We start from the raw sequence: 25765 nt of genomic DNA on the forward strand, positions 1-25765 counted from the left end.
CGAGGTGGTAGGCATTATGGAGGTCCAGTTTGGAAAAAATAGTTGCGGCGTGGAGAGGCACAAAAGCAGAGTCCAGGAGAGGCAGAGAATATTTGTTTTTCACCGTAATGTCATTTAACTGACGATAATCAATACATGGGCGTAGAGAGCCATCTTTCTTTCCTACAAAAAAAAACCCGGCTCCAACCGGTGAAGAGGAGGGTCTGATCAAACCTGCTGCGAGTGACTCGTGGATGTACTTCTCCATGGCTTCCCGTTCCGGCCGAGAGATGTTGTAGAGACGGCTGCTGGGCAGGGGAGCATCTGGAAGTAGTTTCACAGCACAGTCATATGGCCTATGTGGAGGAAGAGAAAGGGCCCGTTCTTTGCTGAAAGCCTCTCCCAGTGTGTGATACTCTGTAGGAACACAAGACAGGTCTGGGGGCTTGGGAGGTGGAGCTACAGACTGAGATGAGGGAGGTAGAGCAGATCGCAAGCAGTGGGAATGACAAAAAACACTCCAGTTGGAAACAGAACTTGTAGGCCAGTCAATGTGTGGGTTGTGTAGTTTTAACCAAGGTTGTCCTAATACCACAGGAATGTTAGGGGAAATGATGACATAGAACTGAATGGCTTCACGGTGATTTCCTGACAGTAACAGAGAGAGAGGAGCTGTACAATGAGTTATTTTTGCCAATAATCTTCCATCCAGGCCATTGACAATCTTTGGCACAGGGAGAGACTTGAGAGGAATATTATTCTTAGTCACAAGAGAAAAGTCAATAAAGTTTTCATCCGCACCTGAATCCACGAGGGCCACCAGGGGTAGGGAGTGCTGTTGCCATAGCAACACTGCATCAAATTGCGGGCTGTGGTGGCTGGAGAAAAAGAGGTTCGGCTCATCAGGTCCTCTCCATGACTTGACAAGCCTAGTCTTTTGGTAGCTGTGGGCAAGAGGCGATAAGATGACCGGTCTGGGCGCAATAAAGGCAGAGGCCAGCCCTCATGCGGCGCTGCCTCTCTGCTTGCGTGAGTCGCGCTCCTCCCAGCTGCATTGGCTCCTCTTGGGAGAGTGTGGGAGAGGAGAGTCTGACGGGTTCACTGGAAAAAGACGGAACATCAGATGTTACTCGGAGAACAGGTGGTAGGGTGCGGAGAATGGAAGCGGACGACACCACAGGGTGAGAACCTCACTCCCTACGGCGCTCACGTAGCCGGTTATCCAAGCGGATGGCCAGGGAGATGAGTGAGTCTAGGCTGTTGGTCTCATCCCGCGCCGCTAGCTCGTCTTTAATATACTCGGCCAGGCCATGAACAAACACACTACGTAGAGCGGTCTCATCCCACCCACTCTCGGTAGCAAGAATTCGGAAATCCACTGAAAACTCTGCCACTGAGCGGGAGCCTTGGCGGAGAGAGAGAATTCTCCCAGCGGCCTCTCTTCCCTGCACAGGGTGATCAAAAATTTTACGGAGCTCGGCAGTGAAAACAGTAAGTGAAGTGCATACAGGATCCAGGCTATGACTCTCCCACAGGGCTGTGACCCACTGTGCGGCCCTCCCAGATAATAGTCCCATAATATAAGCAATACGTGATTGTTCAGACAGAAAGGTACCTGGTTGTTGCGAGAAGATCAAAGAGCACTGAAACAAGAAACGGCCACAGGCTCCTAAATCTCCTGCGTAACGTTCTGGGGTAGGACAGTGAGGCTCTCGAGCAGCGAGGACGGGTGCAGCAGGAACTAACACCGGCTGAACTGGAGGCACATGAGGCGGAGGAGCAGGTGGAACGACCAGTCGTCCTACATTGGTCGTCAGGTCCTGTAGGGCGTCCACCACCCTCCGGAGCTGGGTGTCATGTTCCCAGAGAAGAATGCCTTGGTTGGATAAGGTGGAGCGAAAATGTTCCACGTCTGCTGGGTCCATCGTTTGCTCAGATTATTCTGTTACAGGATAAGGTGGTTGGACCCAGGAGCAGACACGGAAACAGTTCTCGCAATAAAGAGTGTTTAATTTAAAGATAAATCCACTGGAGTGAATGGCGGGCGGACAGGCAGCAGCAGAGAGAGAATCCCAAACTCAGCTCACAGCTGGCGACGAGGTTCGGTGCTGGGGCACGACCTGAACACAGGAGAATGAGAGTCAGAAATAGTCCACAGGGAAAGCACGAAAAACACGAGAGAGTATAATTCTAAGGTCGAGCGTAGCTACCACTGTAGATGACGGAATGATCTGAGGAAGAGTGAGTGAAGAGCCAGGGTCTTTATACAGGTGTCTGGTGATGAGTGGAGTGATTGCCAGCCGTGCTGCGAGGTCCATGGTCATCAGGAGAGATTGCTGCCAGCCGTGCCACTGTGCAAAAACACTCAGGGGAGGGGGAACACAGAAGAAGAGACACAAACAAAACACACACCCCGCTGTCTCCTGACACTTTCAGCCCTAATTCTAGGCTATTTTTTTCTCCATTGTAGCAATCCACAGAATGGAAACCATGGAGAAGTGAAATTTCCAGTGACGTCAATGGGAGAGAGAGCGAGCTAGCGAGCTGCACCCACATATGAGCAGAAAGATAGACAATGCGATCTGATCACTTATTTATTTATTTAGTCTATTTAATGACCCTGGCATGGCACTGTTGGCTATACTTTTGTTTAGTTTTTGTTGATTTTTGTAGTCAACAAATTGTTCATTCTATGATTTTGCATAGACCTGTGTTCAGACTGAGTGCTCCAGACAGTTAACGACATTTTGCGTTGTGCAAGGACACTCAGGTTTAATACTGCGTTCATTTCACCACTGCTGTGAAATAAATATTTGATTTGATTTTGAAACACTAGTCTTTCTTGTGTTGTTATTTAGCTTTCAGAGGCTATTGCATGGTTAAAAAGTGCAGAAATAGGCATAGCGGGTAATAACATAGGTTTTACTATAAAAAATATCTGCCCCCTCCCAGTTATAACTGCACCCTCAGTCATTTTCATTCTCAGTCACACAGTGTTGGCATGTGCACCCACTGGCAGAAACATAAATCTGCGCCTATGATCATGTGTTTATGTCCAAACCATGTTATTGGGTGTGCGTGCAATAAAATGGACATAATCAGACAGACTATAGAAAATAGCCTGAGATGACGAGTGTGGGTGTAAAAACAAGCAAGAATTCCATGCAGCAAATTCAACATGATTGAAGATGTTTATGCCATGAAATACCGTTCATTACTGTTCATCATGTAAATTGTAGGCTAGTTATTTATGCCATGTAACAACTGCATCCACAGCAAATGGCCAAACTATGGCTGAAAACGCCATACTTATACATACATACAACTACAGGATTCCAAGGTTTTAGAGCCTGGAGGCTGACATCTCTTTATTAGTTACTGAGATATTAAAAACATTTGTTTTGTGGCGATAGAAATAGCGGCCATCTTGAAATGGTCGCCATCTTGAATTTTTGAGTGGCCAGCCCCTTTCATCGACAACCACCAAAACCTATGTATAGATCAAAAAACGGGGGTTTTATGCATTTTAGATCATGAGATATCATCACAGCTCGTTTTATTGCGGCCATCTTGCGCCGCAAATTTGATGAAATTCCGTCAAGGCATTCCTCAGATATCGCGTTAACGAACATCGTACGGACGGATGGACGTACAGACGGATGTACGGACAGACAACCCGGATCCATAATGCCTGGCTGTCGCCGGCGGAGGCATAAAAATACATGGTATTAGTAGTACCTGTCTAATATTGATATTATTGGCCAATTTATCTAACCTGTTCAAAAAGTATGACAATGAATTTAATTTGTATTATATAATACAATAATATAATATAATCAAATAATTATCACAATAATAATATAATCAAACAAAAGTAAAATACCTTTATAAATGCTTGGCCTGAGTGTTACTCCAATGGCTAATTTCCACCACATATAACAGCACAGTACAGCTCTACTCGACCTGGTCTTACTCGTCTCTACTTGATATAGATATGTCCTCCGCCCATAGCCGAAGTAGGCTATAACGTATAACGTTAAAATTAAATCCATACATGGAACTTTTAAACTGGTTATGAAATACTGGTGCCTCTAAATAACCTACAGTGTACATGGGCAAATGTGAGAATCGGCCAGGAGAATGGATATCACTTTGTTGTTACTCAAACTCACATGCATGCACTGCGCGGGGGCAGATTGCAGGTACCATAGTCCGGTACCTGCAAAAAGCATAGTTAACTATTAATAAGTGCATAGTTAACTGCTAATAAGGTAATAACAAACTATTTATTAGGCTTAATAAAGTAACAAAACCAGTAACAAGGTGGTTATAAAGTGCTTATAAATGTCTTATAAGCTACCAATAAATATGTTCGCCATATCTATGCAATTTAAATAAAAGAAGTCTATTCTGACAACCTGGTGTGCGCTGGATTTCCTTACTACTGCTATTTCTGCTGTTCCTGCTCCAGCTGCACCCGGGACTAGCAGCACAGCTGTGAACAGGGCACTACTTTCTTCTAAGCTACCAATAAATATGTTTATAATGCGATTATTAACACTTATATAGTATTATTAACATAATAATAGTGTTAATAAGCACCTTATAAGAGCCTTATTACCTATTAATTAACGCTTATTAATAGAACCTTAATATAAAGCGTTACCAACTCGGCATAACACCTGAACACTAGCGTGGGGCGGACTGCTATCTTCCCTGCCTTAAGGCATGCGCAAACAGGTGCGCAAGCACAAATAGGGGATACAATATCACCTGTACCAAGATAGGGCCCAATGAGTTTTGGCCTGCCCGATGTGACTGGGGAGGGCATTCCATAGCATCCACAGCGCGGCTGTAGCAAGGCCCTGGCAGAATGATCATATTCAGCCAGAACGTAACATGGAGATTTACAATGGTGAGATTTTTTTTTAACCACTGGCCCCCCTGCTAAATCCATCCATGTTTGCTAGTAACAACAACACATAGTGCTTATCAATCATTGTGATTAATGTCAGCAACCACAGTTATTATGATGTATGATGTATGCTATTGCATGAATGAAATGTGATTTCATTTAAACAAGTTCTTGTCATTCTACTATGCCTATTCCCTTGAGTCATGATGATTTTGATGGCATTTTACCCATCATATTCTTTTTTGTATTCTTTTCTGGCTTCAATAAGATTATGTAACATTTGGGAATAAAAATACAGATTAGCAGTGCAAAACTGGAGCCCAGAATTGCAAATATCTCCACAGCAACACTGAACTTGCCTGGAGAGCTGACATACGCAGGGATAAAGGTAATCCAGACCGCACAGAATATCAGCATGCTGAAGGTGATAAATTTGGCTTCATTGAAATTATCAGGCAGGTTCCGAGCCAAAAAAGCTAGAAAGAAACAGAACATAGCCAGGACTCCTATATACCCCAACACAGCCCAGAAGCCTACCGCTGAGCCTAATGCACATTCTAAGATGATTTTGTCTTTAAAGTGTTTAAAATTCTTGAAAGGAAAAGGAGGAGAGATAGTTAGCCAAAGTATGCAAATCAGGACTTGTATGAGAGTGAAAGCCAGAACGCTGAGTCTCTGCTGAGCAGGGCCGAACCATTTCATCATATTACTCCCTGGGAGTGTAGCCCTGAAGGCCAGTAACACCACTATAGTTTTCCCCAGAACACAAGACATGCAGAGGACAAAGGTGATGCCAAATGCTGTGTGTCGCAGCATGCATGACCACTCAGAGGGCCGGCCGATGAAGGTCAGAGAACAGAGGAAACACAGAGCAAGGGAGAAGAGCAGCAGGAAGCTCAGCTCAGAGTTGTTGGCCTTGACTATGGGGCTGTTCTTGTATCTGAAGAAGATGAAAGCCACCATAGCAGTCATGCATGTTCCTAACAGGGCCGCCGCTGCGAGCAGTGCCCCCATAATCTCTTCATATGATAGAAACTCTGTGTCCTTCTTTTCACAGCCATCTCTTTTCTCGTTTGACCAGAATTCAGGATGGCATCGCACACAGGTGATGGAATCTACAAGTTAAAATCAAAAGAGATATTAGATTTCCTGAGTAGCTCCCTTATCTTTACAACACTCACTCACTCAGTCTGTCTGTCACTCATAGACATTTAGTGAAGGGGGCGGGGCTAGGGAATAGGGGTCATGGCGAGGGATAGTTAGGTCATCAAATCGGGGTTCGGGTAGGGGGAGTAGCTAGAGGGATGTGGGTGTTGTGATGTTGTGCGGGGATGGAATGGTGCTAGGGAAAATCGTCCGTAGCTAGATAGGAAGGCCGTAGACAGTCGGGGTACGAGAGGTGGCTATGGGGGTGTGCGTGGTGGGAGGGGGTGGAGAGGGTCAAGGAAGAGGCCGTAGCTATGGATAGGATAGATCTTCTAAATATTGAGAGCTGTGTAATTACCCCAAACTCAATGGTGAAAAACCTAGGCGTTACCTTCGATTCTGCTTTTTCATTCGATGCACACATTAAGGACATCACTAACATAGCATTTTCTCATCTTCACAATATCTCAAAGATCCGTCCCTTGCTAAGTGCAATGGATGCCGAAACCTTAAGGCCCCAATCAGTAACTTTTTCACTTTAATATAACAGCTTTTTAGTCATTGAGGATGGTAGTGACTTGTAACAGGGAGAATGTCACCTCTATTGGTCACACACCACCCTCCAAAGGCCTCTCCTGGGACTAAGCAGTTTGGTGCCTGGGTCCCGGAGGCAAGATGCGCGCATGCGCAGTACAGCGGGAGCCTTGTGTTCAGTAAAACAAGGAAGTAACTCGGTGTGGATTTGCTACGAAAATGACGTTTCACGTAACTATGGATTATTATTTCATCACGTGGTGAGTACCCGATGTCACAACATGTACATAGAGCTTTCTGCCACTGTGTTTTGTGGACTTTGAATGGCGATATCGATATCGATACTATTGTACCCAGAGGGCGCAGTTTCTCCCATAGCAAAACTTGGAAAAGTTGCTGAATGGGCTTTAAAGTAACTACGAGCAAGATTTTCGATTGTTATTAAACAGTCTAAGTTTAATATTGATGCCTCACATCTTACCTCTAATAGTAGATGAGACCAACACCGAGTGAATTGACGAGTGCTGTCTTGCTGATTATAGTCTGTGTGCAGGCCAGGCAGATCAGGAAGTGAAACGAAACGGTTTACGGCAGCCACTTCAGCCATAACCACAAAATTAGAAAATTACTTTCAAACTAACTGTTAGAATATAACGAGAGATGTTCGCGAATGTAGAAAGCCCCGTGAAGTAGCGTGGAAAGCCGTCCTTCTTGTTTTGGGTCTGTTGCTAGGCAGAGCGAAACAGTTTACGGCAGCTGTAAACCGTTGCTAGGCAGAGCGAAACGGTTTACGGCCGTAGCAACAAACCCAAAACAGCTTGTCTCGCTACTTTCTGCTCTTGCGAACATCTCTCGGTCCGAACATCTCTCCGAAGCACACAGTATTTGGCACTGCACTCCATCGGGTACCTCGCAGCGCACTCACCATGTATGAAAACGATGGGATGAATGGTTCTCAAGATAAACAGCTTTTTGTGTTGCCAGTAGGTGGCACTATGACTGAGATCCCTAAGACCACCTTGGCAGTGCCCTGCTACCAGCCTGCTTCTGTCACTTGCTTTAAAAGTTTCAGTGGTCTCAGCCTGCAAATTTAACACACATTTAAGTACAAGGCTACGTCGAAACCTAGCATATGGACAGCGCAGAAAAGCGTTAACGACCCTGTTGGTTTTAGCAGGCAGTGACATTGTTAATGTGGAGGGCTGTCGGTGGCAAAAGTATGAAGCATATAATGGAAAATCAGTATGTAAGAAAGTTATTATTCTTTATTTATCCCCATGGGGAAATGCATCCTCTGCATTTGATCCATTCTCTACTAGGAACCTTCCTAGAACTAGGAGCGGTCCGCAGCCACAGTGCAGTGCCTGGGGACCAACTCCAGTTCTTTCGCAATTGCCTTGGTCAGGGGCACTGACAGTATTAACCCTAACATACATGTCTTTGATGGTGGGAGGAAACCGGAGCACCCGGAGAAAACCCACACAAACACGGGGAGAACATGCAAACTCCACACAGAAAGGACCTGGGACGGACCGGGGTTCAAACCCGGGACCTTCTTGCTGTGAGGCAACAGCACTAACCACTGAGCCACCGTGCCGTCCCCAAGCCACAGAAAATAATTATTTAATTATGTACTTGCATTTAACAAAACATTTTATTATAATACATTTGTGTGTGTGTGTGTGTGTGTGTGTGTGTGCGTGTGCGTGTGCGTGCGTGCATGCGCGTGTATTTATTGTAAAATTCTAAAAGATGTGTAATTGTCGCATTAAAAGGACCCTACCCCTCTGTATAGCCTCATGGTGCCTTTTCTCCAACTTCTATTGTTCTAATTACATCTCTAAGAGAGGAAAATCTCCAACACGTTCTCACTCCGACCACGTAGCATATTGACGCTTTGTCCCGTCCCTTATGCGCCACTTGTTACTAACATGGTACCCTTGAGCGACCCATGAAACGACTTGGGCTTTCCGACTAAACTCAATGCAAACCCATAGAAGTCAACTTTGACGCTTATGGCAACTGCTCCCGCATCAGCCTAACTGCTCGCCCATTAGTCAACTGCTCCCCATTAGCGTCTGGGGGGAGGTTAGGTTTAGGCATGGGAGGTGGGAGAGGTTAGGTTTAGGGTCTGGGGGAGGTTAGGTTTAGGCATGGGGTGGGAGAGGTTAGGGTTAGGGTTAGGGTCTGGGAGAGGTTAGGTTTAGGCATGGGGTGGGAGAGGTTAGGGTTAGGGTTAGGGTCTGGGAGAGGTTAGCTCCTCCAGACCCTAATGGGTGAGCAGTTGACTAATGGTGGAGCAGTTAGGCTAATAGGGGAGCAGTTGCCATAAGCGTCAAAGATGACTTCCATGGGTTTGCATTGAGTTTAGTCGGAAAGCCCAAGTCGTTTCATGTGTCGCTCAAGGGTACCATGTTAGTAACAAGCGACGCACAAGGGACAGGACAAAGCGTCAATATGCGACGCGCTCAGAGTGAGAACGGGTTGAAATCTCTGCACAACCGTGTACGTCAGGTGCGTCGGAAAAGGCAGGATCAAATGAACGTTGCAGCATTATTATTAAAAGCCTTGAAGTGGGAGTCAGTGTGCGGGAGTCCTCTTTTTTTCATCTAATTACATCTCTCCCAGTATCCCAAAATCATAAGATCATCATGAAATAGCCTATGCTGCGGTGCAGGCTTTTAAAAAACCACGAAATAAGTTTTGAGCAGCACAGTCCACACATGCTGTGTGTGGGGTTTGATGAAGATTGGACAGAATTTGAATAGCGATTTGTGTGAAATAGGCCCCACCCACTTTGCAAGTCGAAAGTTATATCGCAACGGTGCGGTATTTCAAAAAACGGCAAAACAAGTTTAGCAGGACAGTCCACACAAGCTGTGTGATGCGCTTTGGTTAAGATTTGACAACATTTGAAGGAGAAATAGCGGAAAAAAAGAGCTTTTGGACAAAATTCTAAATAGTAGGTGGCGCTATGAGTATGCATCTGTCCAAAATTGGGCACCACACTTCATTGCATTCCCGTCAGCGCACTCCCTAACTTTGAAGTCGATTGGATCAACGGTTCTCGAGAAAAAACACTTTTTGTGTTGCCAGTAGTTGGTGCTGTCTGAATTCCACTAAATTTGGCACTGGACTGCGTCAGGTCAGCCTAAGCGCACTACCCAAGGTTGGAGGCAATCGGAGCAATGGTATATAAATAGCTAGTGTACTATAATAATAAATAAATGTTCTTTAATCATTTCAAGTAAAAAATAATGGCTGCGTTTACATATAACAACAGAGTGCTTTGGAAAAATTTGCATCTTAAAATAAAGTGCTTTAATTTTGGAAAAATAAGTTTCCCCTTTTTTCCTTTTGTTGACTGCATTTCACATGAATCAGTCCCAGCCAATAACAAAACTACTTTTCTCTTGAGAGAAGTGAGCTCTCACTATATCTATCTATCTATCTATCTATCTATCTATCTATCTATCTATCTATCTATCTATCTATCTATCTATCTATCTATCTATCTATCACATGCTGTTGGGCAGTGAATGTGTGAGTGTGCCCTCCCTCAGTCTGGATTTAACACATTGAATGCCAGCCATGTTTTCATTCCTGTAGGTAAGTTGTGCCAGGGGTGTTTTTGACGATTCTGGCTCATTTTAGAACAGCCGAGGATTCTTTTCTGTTAAGAATTCATGAACAGCAATCATCTAAAAATAACTAATAGAATGTGTGCTTTCTCTGTCTAAAAGAGTTAGTTTGCAGAGTTAGTAGTTATGTAGATATTAGCCGTTGAGTACAGCATGGTTTCAGCGTCTGGAAATTTATTCAGAGATAAATGGCTTTTTGTGAAACAGTCACTTTAACCATTCATTTTTGGCATCAGTAAGACCGTCAGACATTCTAAACAATAGTTTTGAACAGTAATTTCCTCCATAACAACAGGAAACACCCCTCTCATTCAAACTCCTCCCTCCGTGTGTCTTCTCCTCCTTCCTCCTAACAGCGGGCGTGTCAGAAGCGCGTTGCTGCTGCCTGCCTGCCTGTCTGCCTGTCGGGCAAGACGAGTCTGAAATGGATTACTGTAAAATCGCGTCGCCATTTCCTTGAATGGCTTGCTACCGCGGTGTGTGTGTGTGTGTGTGTGTGTGTGTGTGTGTGTGTGTGTGTGTGTGTGTGTGTGTGTGTGTGTGTGTTCGCGCGTTGCTGCGCGGCTCTGGGGGGAAGGGATCTCTGTCCGTTCTGTGTGTGTGTCTCGGGCTTCTGACTGTAAAATCGCCATCGAAGAGGCGGCTGCTTTTGGTCCCGTGGCTTTTGGGTCCCATGGCTGTGGCTTCTCTCGGTCTCTGTCGCCACTTAGTGGTCGGTAAAATAGATTACACACATGCTCTTGCTCCAAATAGTTATCTCAAAGATGTAAAAGGGGTTGATTGATGTCCCACCGTCAAAAAAAAAAAATCTTTATGTAAGACGAGTTAGTCCGTCCTTGGCACTTAAGCGCTGGATTATGTAAGACGAGTTAGGTCGTCTATGGCACTTAATGTGTTAAGTGTGTGTGTTTGCTCATGTGTGGCGCTTCCATAGACAGTTCAGGATCGCATCGCACTTCCCATGAGACATATTGGTTTTGAACTGCCCGTGAGAACAATGAATGAACAGTCTGTTCGCTCTGGATTAAAACTAAATCTTTGTTCGCGGTCTACTTGTTTGTTTTTAGAGCACGCCATTTGAAATAATTACTTTGATCTCTTATCTCACCTCTCCTCCGTCCGTGTGTCGTTCTCTCACAGCAGCACTGGGAACAGGCAGAATCGTTTAGCATATTTCATTGGGTGAGCATCACGTCTGATGATTTACAGCGCATGCAATTAGTCTGTGAGCTTCCTGGTAGATAAACCAGTACCGTAAAGGCTAGAAAAGCACGTGGCGGTTAAAATAGAACCGGTCTGTGAAAATGGAACTATTATCAATTATTTGTAGGTTATAGGACTCGGTCCGGATAGGACAACAACTGGGTCCGGATACAGACCGGAGTCTGGACTTTGAGGATCTGGAGAGTTAGAATTGTAATAATTGCCTAGGTCAGTGGTTCTCAACTTTTTTTTTTCACTCACTCACTGAAATCATTTTTATAGTTTATATAGCTTTATAATACTTTAAACATTACATTACATTACATTACGTCATTTGGCAGACGCTTTTATCCAAAGCGACTTACAATAACACATTTTTCTGTCTGCAATAGAACAATCAACTATGGAGCACAGTCTATGACAACTACAGCTTCTGAAGGAACAGTGGTACAAGTTTAGGTTAGTGGTACAAGGTTGGTTAGGGTTTTTTTTTTTTTTTTTTTTTTTTTTTTATATAAGGAAAGAGAGAGACGAGGTTAGATCAAGAAGGGCCCAGATGGAGCCTGAAAAGGTGTGTCTTTAGTCTTTTCCGAAAGATCGGCAGTGATTCAGCAGTCCTGACCGAAGGTGGAAGCTCGTTCCACCATTGAGGTGCCAGGGACGAGAAGAGTCGAGATCGGGATGAGCGACTTTTGAGCCCCCGTAGCGAAGGAGGGGCGAGGCGACCTGCACTGGTGGAGGAGCGAAGGGAGCGGTGAGAGGTTTGGAACCTGACCATGGATTGCAGGTACCGGGGAGCTGTCTGGTGTACTGCCCTGTAGGCCAGTACCAGTGTCTTGAATTTGATGCGGGCCGAGATGGGAAGCCAGTGGAGCTCCTGGAAGAGGGGAGTGACGTGAGAGAATTTGGGTTGGTTGAATATCAGACGGGCTGCAGCGTTCTGAATGAGCTGGAGCGGTCGGATGTCGGTGGCAGGTAGGCCGGCCAGAAGCACGTTGCAGTAGTCCAGGCGGGAGGAGACAAGAGACTGGACCAGGAGTTGAGTCGCTTCTCTTGTGAGAAAGGGACGGATTTTGCGGATGTTGTAGAGAGAGAACCTACAGGAGCGCGCTGTAGCAGCTATGTTGGCAGAGCAAGACAGCTGGTTGTCAAGGATCACCCCGAGGTTCTTGGCTGTTTGGGAGGGGAGTACAGTGGTGTTGTCAATGGAGATGGAGAGATCTGCAAGAGGGCAGTCTTTTCCTGGGAGGAAGAGTAGCTCGGTCTTACCAAGGTTGAGCTTGAGGTGGTGGGCAGACATCCAGTCGCCAATGTCTTTGAGGCATGCAGAGATGCGAGCCTCGATTTGAGTGTCAGAGGGGGGGAAAGAAAGGAAAAGCTGGGTGTCATCAGCATAGCAGTGATAAGAAAAGCCATGAGAAGAGATCACATAGGCAAGAGATCTGATATAGAGAAGGAAAAGTAAGGGGCCCAGGACTGAGCCCTGGGGGACACCGGTGGTAAGAGGACAGGATCTGGAGAGGGACCCTCTCCATGAGACCTGGTATGAGCGGTTAGAGAGGTAAGAAGCAAACCAGGAGAGTGCAGAGCCTGAAATGCCGAGGTCGGACAGAGTGGAAAGAAGGATTTGGTGGTTGACTGTATCGAAGGCAGCAGACAGGTCAAGGAGGACAAGAACAGAAGAGAGGGATGAGGCCTTAGCAGTGTGAAGGGCCTCTGTGACAGCAAGAAGAGCTGTCTCAGTGGAGTGAGAAGCCTTGAAACCGGACTGCAGAGGGTCCAGGAGGTCATTTTGGGAGAGATAGAGAGAAAGTTGTTCGGACGCTGCTCGTTCGAGGGTTTTGGAAAGGAATGAGAGAAGAGAGACAGGTCTGTAGTTGTGAATAGCAGTAGGGTCAAGGGAGGGTTTCTTAAGCAGAGGCTTGACTCTTGCAGTCTTTAGAGCAGGGGGGACAAGACCAGAGGACAGAGAGGAGTTAATGAAGGTAGTGAGGAAGGGAGATATGTTAGGTGAGATGGTTTGGAGGAGAGAGGAAGGGATAGGATTGAGGGGGCAGTAAGTGGCTCGGTTTGAGCTGATGAGTTTAAGCACTTCATCAGGAGATAAACCATTGGTATGTGAGATTTAATCATCATGGGAGAAAAATCATTTCTTATTTTGTTCTTTTTTCTACTTTGACAATCATCCTGCGACCCCCAAAATAATCTTGCGACCCCCTGGGGGGTCCCAACCCCCAGGTTGAGAACCACTGGCCTAGGTGGGCGGGTGGCGGTGTCTGTCAGTCATGATTTGTGTCATTTTGTGTCACGAAAGTGACATTGGGTCGCAGGCCCGTCCGACTGATACCATGCCACTCAGCCCCACACACAGACACCCCCACCCCACACAGATAGACAGGAGGTGTTGTTAGAGCCTGCCGGCATAGCGTCACCTTCTGGCAACACAAAAAATGGTTTATCCCAAGAACCCAGCGAGCATTTGAAAAGCGGTTGAAAAGACATTTAAAAAACGTTTGGATGTTGAAAAAACATGCAAGAAAGATTCAAAAGTGAACGTTTTTTCACCCACTAGTTCAAATTTAGACCACATTTCACCATGATCTTAAAGTAAAATTGCAACACCTCTCACGGGAGGCAAACCGCTGGTCTCTAACATTCAGGGCACCATGCTCTATCAATTGAGCTATACGTTCACTGAAAAGATATGGGGTGCCAGGCATATACAGTATATAGTCTACTATATCGCTATCTTGTACACAATTGCATGGTACCACAGGCTAAACGATCATGAGACAGGTGTATTTTATATCATGTGTATCAGACTATTATATTATGTAAGAGACTAAAATTATGTTGACTGTGTGTGTGTGTGTGTGTATGTAGTCTGTAGGCTGTATGGTTTCAGAAGTTATAACTTCATTTAACACCGGCAACTCAGGGGGGACACAGAGCGTTGTAGCCTATACAGTCTATTACAATAACATAGCATGCCCAGAGCACCTCGTTCCGCACTTGGTGCAGACCGGTGCAGTCTGCAGACTTGCTTTGGTCTAGTCAGTCACAGCTAGTAGCTAGCGACTAAGTACTTGCGCATGCGCGTTGCTGCAGGAACTCAATTCATTATTTTATAGTATTGCGCTAAAGTATTAACCATAGTTGTGTCCTGGAAGCTTTTTGCTGGCACCACATAGCCGATATAGTCCCATATTTATGATATTTCATGTAACATGAAATGTGTTGAAATGTAGTGTTCGTGTAGACCAGATTTCAACTCTCATGTTACACAATAAATTGGACAAATGCCAATTCACACACTATCAATAATGTCTCTATGTCAAGGAACAAATGTTTTAACAATACGATTAACAAAATTGTGTTTTTTGACACGATGTAAACTAAAAATCAATGTTGAAAAAACGTTTTGTGCTCGCTGGGAAGCGTCCGTCCGATTAACTTTAAACATTGGGAGTGCACGGCGGTGAAACTGACAGAATGCAGTGCTGAATTTCAGCAATTCGGCATAGTGCCACATACTGGCAACAGAAAAGTGGTTTATCTCAAGAATTTGTGGTCCAATCTACTTAAAACGTAGTGCGCTGCTGGGAACCCGACAGAGCACAGTGCCAACTTCCGTGTTATTCGGCATAGCACCACCCACTGGCAAACAAAAAAAGTGCTTTATCTCACGGACCATTCGTCCGATCGACTTCAAAGTTGACGAGTGTGTTGTTGGGAACCCGACAGAGTGCAGTTCCGAATTTCGTGCAATTCGGCATAGTGCCACCTACTCGCAACACAAAAAGTGTTTTTATATCGAGAAACATTCATCCGATCGACTTGAAACTGAGGGAGTGCGCTTCTGGGAACCGCCCAGAACACACTCAGATCTTACACACAACACAATACCGGGCCGGAGTCCCAGCAAACTCGATTTGAAGGCCACGTAGCGGCCCCATAATCTACTCCTTTAAAGTCGTGGTGGTAGGTCAAGTCTGATCATCTTGGCCATGCAAGAAATAATGAATATTTGACTCGAGGCAAAACTATATAAGGAGGGAGACTGTAGGCTACTTATTTACATAATTAATGTATTCATCATTTTGCACCCAATGTATGCTTGGATCGGTTCCAGCCCCCTGTTACCCTGAAAAGGATTGAGCAGGTAGTAAAAATGAATTAGTTTGTTATCTACAACAAATGTACATCTTGTTTACAGTATAATCACATGCTGGTACTCAAACATTTTCTATAAATCAGAACAAGATTTCACAGTACTGCCAAATGCACTGATGATGAATTCCATTTTCCCTGTGAACTGTAGGCTACTGTACATAAACATATAAATACTGTTATTATATTTCAATATGTATTTCATTGCTGATATTGAATTTACACGCGTTATACTTTGATCCATTAAATCATACTAGAGCACCTGTGGTGTTGCTGATTTCTCCCTCTGCACATGGTATACAGTCATAGCAGCAGACAGGCATTCCTTTCTGGAGGACCTTATGGGTTCCTGGAGGACAGCTCTCACTGCACACTGACACAGGCACCTGCATGAACAAAAAGCAGTATGAGATAAATGTTGACATGCTTTTGTCTTTCCACCATTTGAAATACTGATCAAATCGACAGTACGATACAATAATCCTGCAAGTTAAACAATTCATTAATGATCATAATAGTATTAACCTGTTCTGAGTTCTGTGCCCAAATGAAGGACTTAGTGTGCAGATTTAGCTGTTTTTCTGCAGGTAAAGATGCGTCGTAAAGACCAACGGTGACAAACTCCACACTGCCATTTTCATTCGGCTGCCAGTTTATGATGTCATACTTGGCTGCTGGGTCTCCATTCTCATCAAAGTAAACGTCCTCCCCCTCCTTTGTCTTGAACTGAACCTTTTTTATGTGCTGCAAAATCTAAGCAGATAGATATTACTTTACTTATTCCATTAAACGTAAACCACCTCGTATTAGCTCTGCAGAATGATGCACATGCAACAATTTATTAAACAATACTGTAAAAAATCTGCTCATGTGAAGCACATAATGTTGAACTATCATTCAGCCTTCAGTGCTCACCGTGAATGGATCTGGCTGTACCTTATTGCATGTTTCTTTACAGCCAAGAACAATATGTAGTGCATGAGCCACAGCATACACTGCTTTATAGACATTGTTAAAGAAGGGCATGTATGACATATCAGTGAAAATGTTTTGCTGCCCAGACAGATCTTCAGACCCTGTACAGTATCTCTGATTCTCTCCTGAACCCTTTGTCTGCTTGAACCTACAATCAAACATTGTCTCCCATAATTCTGTGAACAATTCTTCACTAGATGAATTGAGTGACTTTAAATCCAAAATGAACTCTCTCATGCCTGTGACATGGACATCGGGGGTGGACAGCGCTATAGCACCATGCAGGATGTGGTGTCCATTCATAGTTGCAATGTAGGAATCAACGATCCAGCCATCACAGCCTACCCACTGGTACCCAGTCAGGTTGTGGTTGGCCATCTCATGTACTAGTATTTCCAAATCAGGGGGGCCGAGGAAATTGACAATCACCTTGGAAGTGGAAGCTTTGATAATGTCAATTATTGCCTGTATTTTTTCTGGTGGATCTGTTCTAAGTATGGCTACAGAGTACTCTAGACAGATGCCCAGCTGCTGGGCTGTCTCTGTGAATCTCGCCATGCCGTTATTGCCATAATCATCATTGTTTCTAATTGCCCCGACCCAAGTCCAGCCAAAGTGCTTGACCAACTGGGCCATAGCTCTGCTCTGGTAGATGTCACTGGATAGTGTTCTGAGGAAGGATGGGTACCGAACTTTGTCACTGAGACAAGCACAGCTGGACCAGTAGCTGATCTAGGGAGTAGAACGGAAGGATATTCCCAAGATGAGGGTGCAAATTATAAAACAATGTACACAGGAAAACATAGAGCACATTAGCAGTAATTATCTTAAAACTGCATTTACTGTGAGCAGTCAGACAAATTGCACTATACTAATTACTGTATTATCAATAAAATTAAATAAAAATAAATATAGAACGATGGACAAGGTTGAATACATGATTATAAAAAAAACTACCCACCAATGGGATATGAAAAGGTCCAATGACAGTGGATATAGCCGTGGAAAGAGAGGAGATGGTCCCTCCTATAATGGCCTGCACTTGGGCCGGTCTGGTGCAGGGTGCCTTGGAGGCTGCGGATATATCCTCATTCCCATTAGCCAGGGCCAGTGCCACCCTTATTGCCCTTGCAATGGAGTCACATGAATCATAGAACTTGTAGCCCAGAAAGATGCCAGGCAGCAAGTCTGTGCTGTTGTTAATTTCCTCAATGGCAAAGAGCATAGCCTGAGCAAACTGGAACATTCTGAAACTCAAACTTGACCCAGACAGTTAGAAAAGAAAATCAGTGTGGTAACCATTTGAAACCATTTTGTATATCTACCCATCTCTTCTAATCTTCTATCTTACTTAATATGTCAAATAGCTTGCTACAGTGTGATTTACCTTGTGCACTGCAGTGGTGGTGGTCTGTGCATGTATGTGTCCTGTCGGTCTTTCCAGCTGTTGTGGAAAGCGAAGATTCCACCCAAAATAATGTCCCCATTCTTATACAGCTGGGGGATCTCCGGTTCCCCTATCTGCTGACACACCTGCTCCTCAGCCCCAGAGAGAGATGCCACCAGCAGCAGCTGCAGAAGGGCCCAACCCTGCTCTGGCCACCTTTGGGTGGACATCACACTAAAGGCCATTACACAACAAGAGCAATGTGAATATACAGCATGAGATTGTGATGCAAATTTTGACCCACCTGTCAATCACAGCAACAGATGTGTACACGTCATAAGTGACTTTCTGAAAAATTGACCCTGGTCCAAAAAAGTAAACGCCGCAATATTGCTCAGCAAAACTTCACTGTTTATATGCACGGTTGCATTGATATACTGTAGGTTCGAAAAATATTATTGATGTACGACTTAATCGCACAAAGAAAAACAAATGCCTTAAGAGGACCTTAAGAGGCAAACTGTGGGGCAGCAGCAGATGTGCCCTAACAGGAGCAGGGCAGAGCTTGCAGCAGTATTTATAGATATTAAAGCACAACAAATAGTAATGAACAGTGATGTTCCATGGCTCCACAGGGAGGACAGGACAGACAGGACAGGACAGAGGAAGGACGTGCAAAACTGGAAAGTTCTTAATGAGTTTTGACTATAGCCTATTCATTCACATACAATTGTGGTGTTTTTGTATTCAATATTTCAATGTCTGATTTGCAGTAATTTGAAAAATAATGGCGGATGAAGGAGCAGTAAAGCCTAGAAAATGTGCGTAACTTTACAGAATATAAATCTGAACATTGCCAGATTCAAGAGTCTTGTTTGCTTTTGTTGACATATTAGAGTGAAATGTTTTTAGAGCGGGATTGTGGATATCTCTTTATTATTCCATAAATCAGAAAATGTTGTCAACGGCGATACAAAACTAGAACGACCGTACCATGGATATATGCCTCCACCTACAGGTGAGCAGTCGACATCCATGTCTGCCCAGACTTTGAAGTTTGAGCCAAATTTGATGAAATTCCGTCAAGGTGTTACTGAGACATCGCGTTAATGAGCCTGAAAATGGTGTTCGTGAGGTCACAGTGACCTTGAACTTTGACCACCAAAATATAATCAGTTCATCCTTGAGTCCAAGTGGACGTTTGAGCCAAATGTGACGGAATTCCATTAAGGCGTTCCTGAGATATCGTGTTAACGAGCTAGAAAATGGTGTTCATGAGGTCACAGTGACCTTGAACCTTGACCTTTGACCACCAAAATGTAACCAGTTCATCCTTGAGTCCAAGTGGACGTTTGAGCCAAATTTGACGAAATTCTTTCAAGGCATTCCCGAGATATCTCTTTAACGAACATCAGATGGACGGACAGACGGATGGTCGGACAACCCTAAACCATAATGCCTCCGGCTCGGCTATCGCCGGCAGAGGCATTAAAATTGCCACGTTTTTAGGAATAAAATTTTATATAAATCAGGCAAAACCCCTTTGGAAAAACCTTCAGAATATCGATAAGAGGAAAACTGAAAGTTTTGTGCCCTCTCCCTCAAAATCCCTTGACCCTTATGCTTAGGCTTATGACAAGCATCTGCTGACAAGGGTGCAATCGGGTGGCTGGCAGACCAGGGTGGACTTGGGAGTCACCTGCTTCTTGCAATGGGTCTTCAAGGGTTAGCTTTGGGTACTGTGTACTTCCGTTGGCTAGCCCTGGCACTCTCACACCTTCCAGGTGTGTGGATACGGTTCTTGAACCCCAGCATTGCCGGGGTTCTTCTTCTAAATGAGACAACCTGGGGACAACCTGGTGAAATGAGGGAGGGATGTGCCACCTGGCTGGGTTTGGTTGTCATCAACTGGAGAGGGAGCTACCCCATACCCGGCCGACAGGCAAGGTGTTGGGGTTGCTACTGGTCTCCGCCACTGTGCAAACACGCCTGTCTGGTTCTAAAAGGTGGCAAGAGTGGTAAGGTGGGTCGAGACGGTCACGGCCGTGCAGAGAGTTCCACAAGAGCCGGTCGTCGGACATTTCACCGTCTGGCGCCTCTCTCGATCCGACTCGGAATTTTGACAAGTTGACATGTGCCAGATATGAAATGTGAAAAATACCAAAATTAAAGCCCCTTTGTATATTTTCAATGTGTATTGTATTGAGTTTGAATGAAAGCTTTTATTTTGAAAAATTCCGACCGGACGTCCAAATTATTCTCCTGGCCTGTAGTCTGAAAATGTATTGCTACGGTTTCCAGGTTGAACGTCATGTTTCCTTGCCTGTTTCAATGCACCACTATGTTCGCTGATAAATGTTTTGCTACGTTGTGCTATGTTTTCGGCCCGCTGACGCGACCCTGCAAAGCCACTCCATGTAACGCTAAACAAAACACTGTTGCTGATCTGCCTCTCAGACAGCGTTAGTTCCTAACGTTAAATTATCCATGACAGCATTGGACTGAAGAAGTTTGTTATTGTGAGAATTGGAGTTAATTTATTACTGCAAAGGTGGAGGAACTTTGAAAACATGCGCGATGCGGAGTTGTCTTTTATTGGACACGGACAGGTAAAACTTGCTAACACACACACGCTCAAACGTTTGCTGCAGTAACGTTAACGTTATTATTTTCGGTGTATTCCCCCTGACAGCGTGGGGGTTTACGCTTTTTCCACGACCACATGTCACTAATTGTCATTTCCATCTTAAAGATGCATGTCAGCAGAATAACGTTATTTGATGGAGAGAAAAAGTCTAGTGGAGTTTCACTAGCGTCAACGCTAACGTTATTGAATGAGATATAGGCACCTATCTGTAACGCAACATGATAACATTAACAAACAACTGTTGCTAGTGCAGTAACTAGTTGTTAATGGTTACTAACTTTCTGGTTAGCATTAGATGTGTCAGCTGCTGCTAGTCTCTGAGTTAGTTGATAACAAGATGTTGATTTCATCTGTTACCTGACTCCATGATGGTTCTGTAATTCTGAGGAATATGTTTTAGATGTAACCGTGTGCAGTGGGATGTTTCCTCTTCACTTGATGCTGAACTATAACACTAGCGTTAGGTGGTTAGCCTAGGCATGCTAGGTGTTGTCTGACAGTATTAATTGGTGTGTTTTCATAACAGTAGGCTACCAGACCATCAGCTCAGTGGGAGAGGAGGGGTGAGAGTTTGGGTGGAGCTGAGCTGTGTGACTGGTGGAAGAGAACCTCTTTAGTTGGGACATATGTTTGACAATGTTGTTGTAGTTCCTGTGGCTACTGTTAGTTATAATTGTTATAGTGATCCCTTAACCTACTTGTTTGACTCGATAAAAAACATCCATATATTAATTGTGATTTATTATAGCCAGTAATTTTCACATGTCTCTGTTGGCATATTTACGTGGAACCTTATAACATCAGCCCAGAACACAATTCATGCATCATTAGGCCTACTGGATGTTTGGGAACTTGAGAGTGAAATGAGTGTGATGTACACACTGTCTGCCCTTTTTTACATGAAAACCCATGTGAAGCGACGGCACGGTGGGGAAAAAGCAGACACTCTAGAAAGCCCGAAACAGCTAAAATAGGCCTCAAAAAGTTTTCAGTCAAAATATTTTATTTTGCTTTAACCCCTGAGCCTATATGGCTACATCTGGGCAAGAGCAGCGCCACTCACTCAGCAAATTGATGGTTAAGACTGAAAAACAGTCTAATCTTAATGTAAATGGTCCTCTAATCTGGTTTCAAAATTCCGCCCGTTGGGCGCCGGCATTGTCCCGCCACAACTACTGGCTGCTCTGGTAAGATATCTGGCTGGTCAGAAGTTTGGGGAACTCTCTGCCGTGATTGCCGTACAGCCCGCATTCTCCTTCGACAGTTGCCAGGTGGTGCTTCACTCGACCTGCCCCATGTGTTAACCCTTCGGTAGTCTCTTAAAACATACAGTACATGTTCTCTCCCGCAATTTGCAAATGCTCCCGACAACTAGATCTGTACTTCACCGAGGGGAAAGTTTGTCAAAAAGGATGTACCGCCTTAAGGGAGGATGTCCACTCAAGGCGGGGCATCCACTAACTTCCACAATCACCTGCCTCAGTTATGTTTACAATACATGTGTCGTGATTGGTCGAATACCATTGAACTTTCTTCTGGTCTGCCTCTGGCCAAATTTTAATGGGCAAAGTTCTATGTCTATGCTGCCCTACAAATCCTAACCGCAGTCACTACGCTAACAATGAAAGAGAAAAATGGCTTTAAAGTTTTTTGACTGTCCAGCCAAATGAGTTATAGGTTGAAAAGTGATAATGCGCTCATTGAATATGTATACATAAAGTATTTTTCATGGCTAAACATGATCTATTATTTGACCTATGACCCCAAAAATTCAGACACTACACTCTGTCTGTGTATTCCTTAAACAGATATATAGGTAGTACAAATGCAAAGCGCAGTAACTACAATCTAGTGCAGGGGTGGGCAATTATTTTTCATGGGGGGCCACATGAGAAACCCAGATTGTTGCTGGGGGCCGAACAAATATTGTCATGCCGTAACCCATGGATGGGCAACTTTGATGATAGAGAGGGCCACAAAAAATGTCCTCGCTACCAGGTTTTGCTGAGGGCTGAACGGCGCCAGCGTGAAAAATTTGGTGCATTTGAAGCCACGTTTAGAGGAATAACTAATTTTAAATTAACAGTTGTGATGTCATTATTCAGTCTTAACCACCAATATTTCATCCTTTTCTCACTCACTCCTATGTCACCACCTGCTCTCAGGGCTTGAAATTAACTTTTTTGACCACCTGCCAATATGGCTGCTAGATTTTAAAGTTACCAGGCAATTAGAATTTCCACTAGCCAAAATGTTTTTCTTGAAATAAATCAGAATATGAGTGGGTTAATTTAAGCATAAGTATCAGTAAGTGGCCCGGGATGATCAAAGCCTGTGTTGCGGGTCACACGGACAAAAATGCAGTCTTGAAGCTAAATAAATCCAAAACCAGTGAGTTAATTATTTAAATTTCTAATTCAATGTAGCCTTTTAGTCATAAAGATTATTTGAAAGATATTCCATATTCCAGACTGAAATGCTATAACAGAAGTGGAGTATTGGCCAGAATGACATGAACTTATTCAGCGGGTATCTTGCTTTTTTTTTTTTGCAATTCCATCGCGGGCCACACAGGTGGCGCCCGGCCGTAGTTTGCCCATGTATGATCTAGTGTCCTTTTCCTGTCTTGTTTTTCACAAGAAAATCATAATGTGTTTTGATTTTGATACCACATTATATCTGTAGTTAATTGTTTAATTGTTGCATGTTTAAAATGTTTAAATAGATGAGTAACAGAGAAATTCAGGGAATTCTGATTGGATTGTATAACTACACAGTATTAGTAGTATGGAGTGTATCACTCAGTGAGAAGAACAAAGATTATGCCATGGGGATTATTATGCTGTGAGAGGTGTACAAGCATTGAAGCCTTGAGGGAGCTCTCACACAGCCCCGGCTACAGCCCACTACAGTATAGGGGGCGTTGGAATTCCAGGAGGGGGCGGCGACAACGTAACGCACTATTCCCAGCTTGAAAAACATGAGCAGACCAGTTGCCTTATCTAGGCATCAAGTCAGCCGTTTTACTCGCGATTACAGACCCGTTAATAGAGACGTGTAATTGTGCCTTTTATGCCAATATAACGCTCTTCCAAAGAGCCTCTCCTCTTTGAGATCATTACAGACAAGTAGACAAACACTGCCACCAAGTGCCAGCTTTACAACAATAGGCTGTATAGTTAATAGACAAACTATAAACACACTAACACAGCCTGACAGCCACCAAGTATGTGCCTGCTTTAACGTTCCTTTTCAACAATTACAGACAGTATAGACGCTACTGACACACCCGCGGGAACATAGCCTAATTATGTTGTCCCACCTGGCTGCGTGGAGAGACCCGGCCGGCCGCTCAGAGTGCAGGCTGCCCCGTTGCTGTCCATGGTGCTGACAGTAGGCTATAGACAAGCTACAGACACAGCCACAAAGACGTGCCTGCTTACCAATATTTAAATTAAATCCATTCATAACAACAATAACAGCGTGTGTACCAGCAGCGCAAACATCAAACAACAATGCAATAAATAGAATAACCAGCCTCTTACCTGTAGTAGTCTGTAGTAGGCTGTAGAAATAACAATCCAGCAAACAGGCAGCATGTTGTGAAGCCAAAAACAACAGAACACACTAGTGACTGAACAATGTGATCGAGCCCGGGTAGCCCACCTGACGCCGGTGTAAAGCTGCTGCAGCTGCCTCCAGGCTGCTCGCCAGCCTCGCCACGCCAGGCTCGCCTTCTTCCTCAAACTCACGGTCACGGGCCCGTGACAGTGGGGCCGCCGCGGCCGGAGGGTTCTTCTTTAACCATTTTCTAATGTCCATGGCGGCGAAATAACTCAAAAAGTGCGGATATGGTTCTCTTCTCTAGTGGGTCTCCAGTAGCCTAGCCTAATCAACTAGCCTACAACAAGAGGCGGTTTCCCCGAGGCCGGATCCAACATAATGTCCCGCCCTACTCTGCCTCTGATTGGCTTACCCTGATATTTTACCCTAACCTAACCAATCGCTGTAATCCTCATGCTACATGGCTCTGCCTCATGCGTACACACAACCAATCATCGCTCCCCATGAGCCTAAAAAACCCAAACCAATCCCAGGTGGCGAAAGAAAATCTACCTTCGCCATCCTGAGAAAACCTTCGCCATCCTGGGAAAACAAACAAAAACAAAAAAGAGTAAACGGACCACGTTTTGACTGAGGGGGCGGGTAGTCTGGGTGAGGGGGCGACGCCCCCTCACGCCCCCTCGTGACGCCGGGTCTGAGATGTATGTATGTAGAGATGTATACCTTGCCAAAAATCAATATGAGCATTATTCCCAACCCTTCTGGCCCATGGACTAATATGTAGATAGATTCTTTTGCAAGATTTTGAGAGTAAATTAGACACTTTTTTCAAATGTTTTTGAGTTTTACTATACCAAACCTGTTAAAATCATTAAAACAACCCTCTCAATCAATTCCTCATGCAGAAATCATACAGAAAAGTGGTGTCATTTGTCTCTGTATGACGTCTAGTTCAAAAGTTATGACCCTTATCCATTTTCATCAGACATCGCAATATGCCCGCAAAGATGGCCGCCAAACGGACCCATGGGACACTATTTCAACGGGGTAACAACACAATTTGTTTATTAGACACCTTGAGGAGTACAAAAATCTATGTTAGAAAAATATATCTTTCGGGTGCGCGGGGACCCCCCGTTCCTACTAGACTATAAGCGCTCAGCCGGGTTACACTGGGGTTACATCCAGGTAAGGAATGCAACATTCATGGTACGGGGATGTTCGAGAATGACCGACCCCTGACAGCCGTCCTAATGTTCGAAAGAGATCATTCTCGAACTCGCGTCCTTGGTCATGGTGGAGTTTATTTGGATATCCGAAACGAGGTACGTAATCATTGTATATGCGCTCTGCTGCAGTATGGCCAGATTTATTTTTGGTTGGGTAGGCTTGAGCAAATCTGGTAAAATGGTCGATTACCACTAAAATGTACTCATAGCCTCCTTTCCTCTTCTCTAGATGTAAGTAATCTATGCAGACCAATTCAAGGGGAAAGTTAGATTTTAAGCCACCCATAGGTGCGCGCACATGCATTGTGGGTTTCTTTTGTTTTATGCAAGAGCATTTTCTTGTGACATAGTCCTCTATATACTTTTTCATATACG

General features: G+C 44.5%; 1 protein-coding gene across 1 annotated transcript; it reads right to left on the reverse strand.

Moving 5' to 3' along the window:
* Nucleotides 1-5095: 5095 nt before the first annotated feature.
* On the reverse strand, nt 5096-24419 carry LOC310770640 (extracellular calcium-sensing receptor-like; the record flags this gene model as incomplete). Its single annotated transcript, XM_083663383.1, has 7 exons — nt 5096-6009; nt 15851-15974; nt 16114-16332; nt 16909-17295; nt 17525-17822; nt 17951-18166; nt 24238-24419. The coding sequence occupies 7 exons, from the start codon at nt 24417-24419 to the stop codon at nt 5096-5098; spliced, it is 2340 nt and encodes a 779-aa protein (XP_083519509.1).
* Nucleotides 24420-25765: the final 1346 nt, after the last annotated feature.

Source organism: Poromitra crassiceps (genome assembly GCF_964638095.1).
Source record: "Poromitra crassiceps genome assembly, contig: HAP1_SCAFFOLD_139, whole genome shotgun sequence".
Lineage (NCBI taxonomy): Eukaryota > Metazoa > Chordata > Actinopteri > Beryciformes > Melamphaidae > Poromitra > Poromitra crassiceps.